Here is a 13576-nt window from a genome sequence, read left to right as displayed (position 1 = left end):
ATTTAGAGGGATAAAGATCAAGACTTTTACATGTTTTGAAGGACAGAAAATACTTTATCAATATGTAAAAATAAATACTTTTTATATATCTGAGTCTTCATCTTTCATTTTGTGAGAATGGATTCTCTCAATATATTCTCAATTTCAATGCATTATGTCTATGTGACTTTCCCTAAACAAGGTATTTTATATTCTCTCATTTTTTTATAAAAAGAATTGCCAAAATTTAGTCAATTCTGATTTATCTAGTTATCGATAATTAAAACTTTCCACATCTAAAACTTTAGATTTCAATTGTATGAGTGTGTTCTAAAAAATATTTTACCTAATTTCTAATCTTTTTTTATTGGTTAAAAAACTTGTTTGATTGTTTCATAAATGAACTTTTTTTAATAACTTCTAGTATTTTGTTGGACACTACCTGAAATAACATTTTTTAAAATGCTAACTTCTAACTTTTTATATTTATTCTTTTCTGTTCCTGAATATTTATTAAATTTTCTTTTTAATCTTTTCTATTTAAAATAAACTTTTATTATTTTTATTATTTATGTAATTTTATATTTTTCAACATATAATTCTATCAAACACTTTTGATTAAATAAAATAATTTTTTAATTTTCAGTTAACTTTTCAATTTCTAACTAGTTTTTCAGTTAGTTTTCCAACACAGCCATATATCTAACTAACAAGTTTTTTATGCATTGTACAATTATTTTTAATTTTAAATAAAAATAATTTAAAGAGAATAATAAACATTTCCGTTATTAATAATAAATATTCTATTGTATTAAATAGAAACAAATCAAAGAGATAAGATTTTTAAAACAACAAAAAGTTACTACATAAAGTTTTAAAATCAAGAATTATCTTTATTAATATAGTACATTGAAATTTAAAAACTGAATTGAAATCATAATTAATTAAGATAACAATAATCTTAAATTTTAGTAGTATAAAAAGAAAGATATCTTCAATTTAATATATAATAATGTATTAAAGTTTAAAATTTAAATTAAAATAAAAAATAGTACTTGCCACCTCTCTCACTAGTGTTCTAGATCCACCCGTGATAATTTTTAAAATAACTACCATTTTCTATCAGAGTGAATCGCTTAGTTTGGATCCAGAGATTAAGAAATGTTTCTCAATGCAATGCTGCAGTAAAAGATTGAGCTACATTACATGAAACTTGAGAAGTCAAATACCCAATTTACTCAAACCTATCTAAAATGTTGCATGAGTAAAGCCATGTTCCATATTTATCCACATATTCATATTTTGATAAACCACACAATTAAATCATCTTACTTTGTCCGAACCAACTCAAGCAGTAATGTTTCCATTGCCAGCTGAAAGTTCACATAAAGAAAACTGCTAGTCAGAAACACGTCTTTGCCAGCTTAAAACAAAACGATACTTCAAAGTGAAGATTAATAAATGATCACAAATCTAACAATGGACCTGAACCTACCCATAGTCTCGGAGTTTTGGCGTCAGATTTTTTGTGCAGTTTACTTAGCTCTGACTGAAAGCTTATAACGATGGCAACTTTGAACTCAACTGAGAAGGGACTGCATGAAAAAAATAGCATTAACATCAAACTTAGTCGATTCAGTATGCAATAAGTTTTACATGCACAAAGTAATTCATGAAAAGATATTGATGAAATTATAAGTGCTAAACTCAAAAAAGTTTTAGTGGTGTGGTTCTCCCAAGGTTCTTTAATATAGAATCAACATGTACAATAAGTCTGTGTGTGTGTATGTTCAGTTTTGGATGTACCACAACTCTTAGGAAAATTGAAATACATTGGAGGAGAATTCATCGTGGAAAGGACATACCCAGCTAAGGTTGTTGGACAGGTCAAAAGGCGTGGTAGTATTACATAAATAGGCAGCGTCAAATTATGGCACACATCTCCATCTGCTATCTGCTAAATAAAAAGAGAATTAACAGCTTATTTTGAATTGACATGTATGATTTAATACAAATACACCATCACTTGCCTGTGTTGTTTGGACCAGAGAGGTTTCGGTCACAATTTTCTCCCCAAGAAGAACGGACTCAACTCGAAACAACTGAATGTCAATAGAATGAATTGGAACTGCAGATGTTTCTACAGTTAACTCACCACTAATAGGACCAGACAAAGAACATTGAGTAGAGATTTTTCCTGTCACCCGAAATCCACCTATTCAAGAATATCTTTGTTGCATGAGCCACATGACCTTTTCTCATTGATGGGTTTAGTGTTTACATAACACAATTCAACTTTTCAAGTGCACAACTAATGCATTTTTCCTATGATGTAACCACAGCAAGTTTAATACAACCACAGCGAACATGTTTACCTATTGAACTATTGAAGGTAAATCAAAGTACCAGATTTTAATTCAGGAAGTAGAGGATGCCTTTGAGTGTCTTGGGTAATGTAAAAGATTGCCATCTCTGGAGAAAGTGGTTGTTGTTGAAGATCAGCTGAATTTTCTACAAAAAAAAAGACTAGTAGTTTAGTACTTCATTGATTCACATATAAAAATAAAGAATAAAGATTTGGACCTAACACAATCATACCTTTATCACTTTCAACAATGAACTCCATTGTTGCTGATAATGATTTATGCAAGTATCCACGAGATATATCTACAGTTGCCAAATACTATAGAGGCTATCAATCACCAACCTTCTAAATTATGGAAAAATTAAAAAAAAAAATGAAGAGAAATAAGCTTGCAAAAATATTTAATTGTGATACTTTGGCAATGTAACTATGGCCTCACCAAACCTTGTTACCAAAATATTGTGGCAATTTCATGTTCAGTGTGTAAAAATAATTTATATTGGCAGCAGATCAATTTTAAACTCTTCAGTAAAAGAAGAGACGAAGAACAATACTAGGACTGTAGAACAATTATAACTCCATCATAAAGATCAGTTGCCCAACAAAGCACTTTCTAAGAAGATTTTACCTGGATACTAATATTTGCACCATGGAAAGTCTCATAAAATCTTTCTAAATTTTCATCCCGCTGTCTAAGATTCACTGAGAATGGTATCTGCCACAATGATTGCAAAACTTACAATGAATATTAACAAAGAAAAGAACTCAGACATAGCTTACATAAACAAATTTTGATGTGCTATTTCAAACTGTGAGACAGAGATTCCAATTAGATTAGCAAAACTCTGAAATCATATCAAAAGTATTCTAAACCACTTAATAGCATATGCACACATATAAATGAGAACAGACAGAAAATGTAAAGAATGACGCAGCCAGTTTCTAAATAATGAAATAATCGAAAAGGTATGATACTTTAGTGCTTAAACCCTCTTCAACTTTAAATTTCATTGCTTTTACCTAAATGAATTTAGATGAGAAAAGACACATTTGATGGGTAAATTCACATACCAGAAAGAGCTACCAAATATAATGTATTAAACAAATATTAAAGCATCAATTGAAATCTTATGGCTTACAGTTGGATGCCTGTCCAGAAATCAGATAATGATATTGAAGAGAATTTCACCATAATTATGTGATCCTCTATGAGAATCACATGCCAGTTAAGCCTATTTGTTTTTAAACTTGTTTTCTTATTTAGATGCTTTAATGACATAAAGTTAACAAAACACCAAAAATAAAAATTTAATAAAATAAAACTCTCATCTGAGTAGCTCAATCTTTTTTTCAGGAGACTGCAGATAATAGAATATTTTGTAAGCGTGTAAGATTTATCTCGACAAACACCAGAAAAGAATTCTACTCAAGTAACTACACAAAATAAAACTGCTTTAAATAGACAATATTTGGTTCATTTGCTATTGATACACTACCTCCGATGTACCCGAACCAATCTTTCCAGAAGATTTAACCTCAATGGTCCTATTCCTGTTACAAGCCAATCACAAGAATCATGTATACTTGTCCTAATGTGAGCCAAAGAATTTACAAATATCATGAAGCAATAATTTCAGATTTTTTTCTCTAACACCAGTAATTTCCTTACAAGCTAAAGTTAGCTATAGAGCATCCAGAATGAAAGTGATGGATAAAAGGTACAATTAAAACTTCCACCATGAAAAGAAAATGATATAGAGCATACATTCATGAAGGTTTACCCACTTCAGATAAAATGACATGTACTATAAGTGGATTATAGCCAGGGTAGGAAGAGCAGATGAAATCCCATTACAAAATTCAGATTGATCTGACAAAAATGCAGATTGATCTGAAAAAAATGCAGAGTTATCTACAAAATATGTAGTTATAACTTATAAGGATAACTGCCATGGTTTACTTATCCAAAGAGACCATATGTTTGGTCAATTGAATACGGTAGAAAACATTGTCAATCATTTAGATATGCCTCTAGGCCAAATTTTTAAAATAAAAGAAAACAATAACAGTGAACAGTTACAGTATACCACTAAATAGGATCTCCAACATCACAATACTGAATTAATAATATGGTCTTTTTGAGGCAACATTGCATTATCTTTGTATAACTAAAACATATCCTACTCTGCTCGTCACTTACACACAAAAGTTTATATAAAAAAAAAACGCACAATTAGTAATTTCCCCATGTATACACATCAGTTATTTTGAAAAGTTATTTGTTCATCGATTCCAAGTAAACTTACACAATTGGGATGGGCTTAATAACACCATAGAATGACTCAACAACCCCAGCTGATCCTCCACGAACCTTCAACATGGCATCAAAACAAGTTTCAAAATAAAAACTCAAAACAACTGACATGATTAAAACTAAAAACCCAATAAGATTTCCCATTTAGCTTTAAAAAAAAAAAGGGAGTGATTTCGAGCACAAAATTTGCATCTTTCCATCATTTTCTGAACAATGAAACAAGAGGGTACCTGCAAGTTAACGGATCCTTTGACAGTAAGGCGAATTCCATAGTGGGAAATTGAAGACTGAGTTTTGACAATGATTTTGCCTTCCAGAGCTTCCTGGAAATTCAAATCATCAACAATGTTTACAGAGAGAGAGATGTGGGTAAGGCAAGGTAAGGTTTTACCGAAGGGCGATAGATACGATTGGAACGAGAGAGCTTGAGTTCAACGGACATGGCTGGCAACTCCCTACTCAGTACTCACTAAGTTTAACAGTTTTTGTCAGGAGAATCATTTCATTCTCATTAACATATTTTGCTTTCTCTTCTTCTCTCAGATTTATTCTGAGATGTATTTGGAGATTAGGTTAAAATTTATTTTACTTCCTATATTTTAAAAAGGTTTACAATTAGTAGACTTTTTTTATTTTTTATTGTTTTGAGAATTTTTAATTAATTTTTTAAACTATTAAAATTTGTAGTTGAATCATTTTTCATATAAAAAAGATTGTAATTGGATATTAATATTTACAATTAGTTTATGAAGGTTTGAAACTTGTGGAAAAATAACAATCAGTTTTACAAACTCTAAGGATTGAATGCAAAAAAATATAAAAGAAAAAAAAACTCAATTATAACTTTTTAGTTTAAGAAACTAATTAAAAATTCTCAAAAACTCCATCGACATAATAATTTAATAATCCTTTAAAAACAATGGCTGAAATATAGTAAACATTTTAATCACTCATTTAGTATTCATAGTTAGACAAACTTTATTATTTAGTCTTTGCATTTGAAAACTTTTTTTTCAGACTTACACTTGAGAACTTGTTGCATCGTTTCGCTTTGATATTCATGCCATGTAATTTCATTAACTATAGGTTCTCTTACATTACCACAAAATAGAGATTGACAATCTAAAACTGCCAAAAAATTTCTAATGATCGTTAAGCTACTAGAAATTTGAAAAAGAAAATGTTTACATGACACATTGCCTTCAGAGGTAATTTTTGAAGGTGGTGTTGGTGGAAGCATTACTTGATCTAGAAAATGAAGTAAAGGGACAACTTTTATGTTTCTAAACATGTTACACAACAAGATTAAAACATGATATAAGTTTATGCTAATACAAGAATTGTTAACACAAATCGCTACTCGTAAGCTACCTCATATTGTCTATGATGCATGTTTAAACCTTGAGATTCTCCATTTTGAGTCAATGATAATTAGTTTAAGAGAATTTAAAATAAACGGAACCACCAAATAAAAGGAAAGAGGAAAAATAAAAGAAGAAAACAGTCGAGGAAAGGAGAAGAACGAGGAGTAAGAAACGAGAAAGGTGTTGATAGGGATTAAAACAAAACAAAAATATTGTATGGGAACAGAAATCATTACTTTTATGTTAGAACGCACGTCAAAGTCACTTCATCCACTATCAACAACATTAAGTTTTTTGTCATTGCATGGACCAAAATAGAATTTAAAGTGTTTGTATAAGGTTTAAAATAAATTATTTTTAAGTGTAAGGACTAAAAGATAAAATTTGTGCAATTATATAAAAACTAAACGCTAAGATAGTACAAGTATAAAGACTTAAACGTTAAGTGCAATACACGTTAATGCCACATCATAGTTTGTTAACAACAATGTCTAGCTATTTTTAACGACATAGACCAAAACAGTACTAAAAAGTGCTTGTATAAATACTAAAATGAATAGTTTTCAAGTATAAAAAAAGTAAATTTATGTAATTATAGAAAATAAATGAGTAATTAAATATGTAAAAAAATTTATTTTTGATATTATACTTTATTATGATTTGACCTTAGAACAAAACTTGTTACATTTAAAAGTTCAAGGATAAGTTATTTTGACTAAATCTTGAGGAACTTAAAATACATTTTACCATTTATTTCTTTTATCTTGTTGGCGATTTTTTTTATTTTTTTATATTTTAATTTGATCTTTTATCTTTATTTTTGTATCAAAATAATTTATTATATTTATAAATATTTTTAATTTAAAATATACTTATGTTTATTTTGATCCTTAATAAACTATTGTTTGTGGTTAATGAGAGAAATAGGAACAGAGAGACAAAATGAGATGAGATAAATAATGTGATAAAGAGAGATAAAAAAAATTAAAAAAAATGAATAATATTACTCAGAAGATTTTGATAAGACATATAAATAATGTGTTACAGCCTTAAAAGAAGGAGTACCATGTTGATGGTTAAATTTTTCAGATAGTGAAATGCACTTGTTACTTCAATTGTTTCAGAGCTAAAACCAAGCTGGTGTAAGTGTTTAACCTTTCAGTTTCTACTTTTCAAACGTCACTAGATCGTTATATACACAAAACGTCACTAGGGTGGCCTAATTGTCTGGGCAACCAAATCTATTTTGAGCATGGAAGCCATAATTAGTAAACATCACATTCAAATAGAAGAGAACGGATAGAAGTTTTGATTATCTTTTGCTAGAACGCAGAAACATTTTGCTCAGAAGATATAAATAACAACAAAATAGTTATCCAAACTATCATTTGGAAAACTGTTCACACTGAACTAAATATAGGCAAAGTAAGACATATCATGAGAAGAAGAATTATTATTTCTTGGCAATGAACAAGCTCCATATTTGTTCACCATCTGCCCCCCGCATCTGCTTGGCCTTCCATCTTTCAGTAATTTCATTGTAGTCTTCCTGAAAGCAATGATTCCACCAGTGAATGCTTTGAAATTAAAACTGACAAGTGACTAAAAGATTTCTACTAACAATAGACTCTCTAATGTTCTCTTTTCAACACTATTTTTTATTGATTAAAATTTCTCTTATTAATTAAAATTTATGAGAATCTCACTAATTTGAGAACTGGACCCCTCATATGGGAGCAACATGATTTCCACCAAATAAGGGTACGTCTGTAAGAAACTAAGTGTGTTGCTAACATTCTTCTGATTTTGTAATATTCAATAAATTTTAACCAATAATAAAGTATGTGTTGGAGAATGTTACTAACATTGATCTAGTTAACAAAGTTAATGTCCCTAACTAAATTAATCAGCTTTCTTAATGAGTTTGAATTAGTTAAAATAGAGCCTTATGTATAAGGCGTTGTTGTTGTTGTTGTAGAGCCTTATGTATAGAAATGGGATAATAACATAGTATGTTAAAAAGATACAAAATGTTCCACCTCCGAGAAGTCATCAATGAAATCATCCTTCTTGCTGTGAAGGGCATTTAACTCCTGTTGTAGTGTTTTCATGAACTGGGACACACAAGTAGTCACGTAATAATTTTGTTAGTACTCCATAAGGACAGTAAAATATAATTTGTCAAAAAAGCAATCTAAAAGCATTATCATGGGTTCTAACATACCAAATTAGTTCGATCCTCGGCAACAACATCATCAAATCCAGCATTCTCGAGCATCTGTGCATGATTTAGAATACAAGAAGCATGTCATGTAAAAGAGTTGTAACAGGAAATAATTTCAAGTGTGATAGAGAAGCCAAAAATGATGACACTAATAATATTTGCTACCATACCCGACAATATGTTTTCATGTCATGAATATAATATCCCCCTTTCTTTATATACTCAGCATATCCTAATGATAGACTTCCTTCACTTTTGCAGTAATCAGTAATCAGAAGTGTACCTCCACGCTTCAACCATTTGTAAAATGATCTGAATAGTGATGGCTTATCCTGTATAAATCCACAAAAAAATTGCAGAAAACAGAAGTTAGAAATATGAAATGAATTGAAAAGCGTGTAACAATGTGTGGCATTAACCAACCAAAAATTAAGACAGATGGTTCCTTACTTTGATGTGTAACAATGTGTCACGGGAATAGATTACATCAAATGTATTCACAGGAAATGTTTTTTTAGTGCAATCGGCACACTCAAATTCTACACAGCATTTGAGTCCAATAGCACGTTCAATGGCAAGAGAAATTATGTTTATGGAGAGGTCAATGCCAACAACCTCAACATCAAAATTTTCTGCCATGTAAATGTCACCTCCCCCAGTACCACAACCAACATCCAGTACTTTCTGGCCAGGTTTTAGTCCCAACTTTGCCACGAATTCCTTGGTTGTTTCTGTACAAGGAATGAGCACTTGCACTTTAGAAACACATGAAATCTACTATGACTGATTCCAAAAATAAACAAATGGCACCTTCTAGATTTTAATTAGCACCATACACATGGAACTTTTCAGAAAAAAAGAATATTACAAAATATAATATAGTATATCAAATCATCCATCAGTCTAAGAATGAGAGATATAATCAAAATGAGAACAATATAAATAAAAAAAAAATCAGAATAAAAGGCTGGAAATACAGGATTTCTTATTTCTTTATTTCAAATCTGTTTATTGCACAGACAACCTTTATTCTTTTATGAATCCAAAACATGATGTTCCTAAAGGCAAAGGAAGTGTCATAAAACCTTGTACCAAGGCATTATTAATATTTGACTGCACCTAATCTTTATAATGATTTGGTGTTACTTTTAGAAAGCACTTATCAAACCTTTCATCCATCCCATGGCTCAGGTAAGATTATAAGAGGGCATCATTGAGAAAGATCATTCTTCCATACATCCCTACCTTAATGAAAGGAAAATTCTCCATCACATAACAAAGCATAAGAGAGAAAGGAAAATGACAACATACCAAGTCCTCCTGTGCTCACAAAACCTTGACCAAAAACACTCTCATAAAGTAAAATATCCTTATGATTATACTCAACACTATCTAAGAACCTCTGGAACCCCCTATCATCCTGTGATCTAACTTTTTTCCATATCCAGCAAATCTGCATGACAGGGTTACTATTTTAATCATATATTGTCAATCAATTGAATAAACTAAAATAAGATATAATAATTAAAAGAAATAGAAACCATGTTTTGTTACCTGATTTTGATTCTTCTTATTTCGGACATAAGCTCCAATACATTTACATCCAACAAGGGAAAGTTCAAAGGAATTCCGGGTATCATCACTCGTATGGCACTCTTTAAATACCTACTTAACATGAGAAAGATAATCAAAACCAAGCATGTTTAGAAATTAGAATGATAGTAGAATATGAGTATAGAAAATTAGGTGTATCAATAATAACATTAGCTTACAAGCCTAAATGTATTTTTTTTTTACCGATAAAAAAACATTTAGGCTTGAAGTGTTAATGTGTTTTTACATATCAAAAATCATGTTTAATATGACTTTTAAGATAATTATTATAAAAATTGATAAATTTATTATATATAATAATTTATGATTCAATGACATGGTAAAAAAATCTTTACAATGTCACTGCATATATTGTTTATTGTTTGTAAAATTAATGAACATAGGCACATCTTTGGTCTTTATCATCACAAACTCAACCATTTTCTGTTGAATAACTCCGACTAATTGTTGTACTTTAATATGATCTTAAAAGTTTTATCTCCATAAAGTGTAAGTAAAGAGCATTCCATATAAAGTTGCTGTCAACCTCATTTTATTCATGCAATTGTTTGAAAGGGACAAAGAGGGAATAGTAATTACACTCGAAACAAACCTTAGTGTAAAATCTAGGCTCCCTATAGTGAGTCGGGTTGTATTTTCTCTTGGAATCTCCAGATTGGTGGAAACATGATTCTCTGAAGAATACATATCCACCAACTTTTAACCATTTGATCATCCTTGCAGCTAAATTCTCAACCTGAAACGAATCAAGGGAAATAATAAAAGCCTTAACTATAAGGAGGAAGAGGGAAAGAAAAAAAAAAAGTAGTGACAAGGAAGCAATGTCACTATTTCTCACAGTGATGAAAAACCTCAAGGGGGCAAAAATGGAAAAAATTCATCTTCTTTTATTTATTTCCAATACTTTGACATGAGCATCAACTACTTTCAAATTCACCAATAGACGATAGCTAGAAACATCAATACATCATTGTCATTGATTGCAAAAGGAAAAGGACAGAACCAACAAAGACCAAAAGAAGCCTTTAAACACAATGTAAATTTAAAACGAACGCTATTTCACATCACCAAATTTAATATCAAAATTATACAACCTGGTCATTATCACTTGGAAGTTAATTGGGACCATAACGGATTATGTCATACATCATGTTATCTTCAGATTGTCTAAACTGATAACAAAACCAAGAAATTTTCTATGCTTCAATTTTTCTACAAAACAAAAAAAGAAAAAAAACTCACCTCTTTATCTGAAAGATACATGAGTAACCAATTGGAGAACATCAGATCAACTGATCCTTCAGAAATATGCAAGTTTGGAGAAGTGACATCAGCACACATGAACTTGACATTCTTGTGGTGTCCATTAATGCTTTCATTCTGCAGAAAGATTATGTGAGATGAGAAACCAATTAAGGTCATTATATTAGTCATTACATTATATCACAATATGGGTGGGACCAATTTTTTTATAAAAAAAATAGACAAACATAATTATTAATTAGTGTTCAAAGTGTGGTAAGAAATTGGTATTACCTTCTTTATAGCACTCTCAATGAAATCCACAGCAAGCAACTGGCCAGCTTTCTTGGCCAATTCACCTGTGAATCTTCCAATACCTGCTCCAAGTTCTACAACTGATTTTCCTTCATATGCTGGTAGTAGGGACAAAACCTATGTGACAAAAAAATAGATGAATCACAAAATCACTTGCTCGGAAAAGAAAAGAAAAACAAAGGGATACTGATAAAAAGGTACAAGAAGAAATTTTCTAGCCTCTCATCTTGCTTCTTATATTAGAAAGGGAAGTTGGCCAATAATTTAGTACTTCAAACTAACAATCATAAGGGAAAGTATACATTCACGTATAAAGTATATACAGAATCTCATGTATCACTTTTCTGAACTTTTCACTTCAACCAAAAAGACACTGAAAAGATAAACAATCTTACTGTAATTATTTTTTTAATATCTATATGTTATTATTTAAGAATTTAATAATATAATAACCTATTCAAATTATGTCCCTATCAGAATTAAGGGTCACCGTCCTCTAACTAACGTCCAAATTACTATCATGCGCATAATAACAGAAAAGGCGATGACCCCTAAAACAAAGAATCCAAACGAGATAGAATGAAAACATTTCTCTTTTAGAGAAAGCAATTTATTTGGAGTCTTATAATCATTCATTGCATGTCATAACAATGTCAGCATAAACTATGAATAAAATACGGATAATTTTAATTGTTACATGATAAAAAATTTAGAAATAAAATATTTATTATATTAAAATATAAATAATTTAAAACATTTAACGTGATATATTTAATTTTGAGTTTAATTTAATATACTGTTAATTTATTTAGACATTTTCACCATCAATTTGTTATAAATCATTCTAAAAATTACATTTAGAGTATTTTTTATTTTACAAAAGTTAACAATTTTACTCTACATGATAATTTATATTTTAATGATTCAGTGAACTATATTTTAATTAATTTCTTTAATTCTATCAATATTCTTAAAAGTTAACACTTAATAACAAAGAACATATTAGAAAATACCATTCCTCGCATAATAGAGAGCATATAAAAAAATAATATTAAAATTCTATAAAAATAAAAAATATATATATACTAGCATTAATATTATGTGATGCAAGAAAGTATATTAGAATTGAGTTCTTGACTCTCTTTTTGTGTGTTCTTTTGTCGTATAAAATATTTTGTTGATTAGAATTTAAATTCTGAACTATTTGATTAAGGAGCATAAATCGTATCAATTGTTGTTGGTGGTCAAGAATATTCATTAATTTTTACTCTTGTTAGAATTCAAGCACTATAACTGAATTTTAGTGAGTCTAAAATAATATTTACAGAAAAAAAATATGATAAATGAGTACAGTAATAGAAATGCTAATAATAGATGAAGGTTATTAACTTATTATAAGCATGAATGAAGTATGGAGAGGAAAAGGATCGGAAAGGCACGCACTTCGGGTCTTTCTTCCTTGTCGAGATCAGAGGCGTTGGAATCGAGCATCATTGACTCTACGGACAAATCTGTGGTATGTTCAATCCAGTAGCTTCTCTGAACGCAACGTTCATCTACAACATCAACATTAATAAATTAATTTCCTCACGAACATATATTCTTAGTATCGATCTCATTCACGTAATTATATAATTAATTCATATAGAAAAGAATAAGCAACAATTATCATAGCCAGTATAAGTGTACATAGAAAATTAACTAATAAAGGATGAGGAACGTATATGAATAATATGATTATGAAGTAATGATGATCACCTTGCACCGTCGCCAAGGAAGCCATATATGGCTGACAGAATGAAGAAAACAGAAACAAATTAAGACCAAATGGATTGTTATGAGCTCTATACCCTTCGTCTTCTATTCTTTGCTTTGCAACTTCGTTCGTTCTTACCTCCATTTATAGCTTTCCCGTCATTTTTTTCTTTGACGGGATGAGCCTTGGCCCCTCTTTTTTTACTATGTAAGCGCACTTCCTTACATATATAATACACACCCACCTTCACATGTTACTACGTATTGTTTTTTACGCTATTCATTCATTCAATCATTTTTTTTGTTAGTAAAGAGGAGAGAAATAATATAGAAGAGAAATTTTATATTTATTTTATCTATATCTTTTATATTCTACTTTAATTCAGTTTTTTTATTATTTTCAT

At 29.8% G+C, this 13576-nt stretch overlaps 2 protein-coding genes across 3 annotated transcripts; both read right to left on the bottom strand.

The window, feature by feature from the left end:
* Positions 1 to 1159: 1159 nt before the first annotated feature.
* Positions 1160 to 5230, bottom strand: LOC100820593 (vacuolar protein sorting-associated protein 26C). Of its 2 annotated transcripts, none has more exons than XM_014777905.2 (11): positions 5050 to 5230; positions 4889 to 4981; positions 4651 to 4715; positions 3841 to 3895; positions 2973 to 3059; positions 2578 to 2646; positions 2415 to 2490; positions 2010 to 2194; positions 1845 to 1933; positions 1475 to 1574; positions 1160 to 1352 (listed from the first exon to the last, which is right to left on the bottom strand). In XM_014777905.2, exons 1-11 carry the CDS (start codon positions 5098 to 5100, stop codon positions 1308 to 1310), a joined length of 915 nt encoding a protein of 304 aa, XP_014633391.1. In that variant the 5' UTR covers positions 5101 to 5230; the 3' UTR covers positions 1160 to 1307. The 2 variants fall into 2 exon arrangements, with proteins under 2 accessions (XP_014633391.1, XP_006583459.1); XM_006583396.3 differs by having other exon boundaries at positions 2386 to 2490; positions 2578 to 2662; positions 5050 to 5226.
* A 2075-nt stretch (positions 5231 to 7305) lies between these two features.
* On the bottom strand, positions 7306 to 13367 carry LOC100818466 (phosphoethanolamine N-methyltransferase). The gene is made up of 12 exons (XM_026129207.2): positions 13176 to 13367; positions 12861 to 12973; positions 11397 to 11534; positions 11103 to 11240; positions 10453 to 10596; positions 9801 to 9911; positions 9558 to 9699; positions 8697 to 8977; positions 8417 to 8578; positions 8247 to 8300; positions 8062 to 8136; positions 7306 to 7571 (listed from the first exon to the last, which is right to left on the bottom strand). The coding sequence occupies exons 1-12, from the start codon at positions 13315 to 13317 to the stop codon at positions 7476 to 7478; spliced, it is 1596 nt and encodes a 531-aa protein (XP_025984992.1). The 5' UTR covers positions 13318 to 13367; the 3' UTR covers positions 7306 to 7475.
* Between the last annotated feature and the right edge of the window lie 209 nt (positions 13368 to 13576).

The sequence above is a fragment of the Glycine max genome, chromosome 7 (assembly GCF_000004515.6).
Source record: "Glycine max cultivar Williams 82 chromosome 7, Glycine_max_v4.0, whole genome shotgun sequence".
NCBI lineage: Eukaryota > Viridiplantae > Streptophyta > Magnoliopsida > Fabales > Fabaceae > Glycine > Glycine max.
Note: the sequence above shows the minus strand (reverse complement) of the source record. Positions and strands in the feature narration are given on the sequence as shown.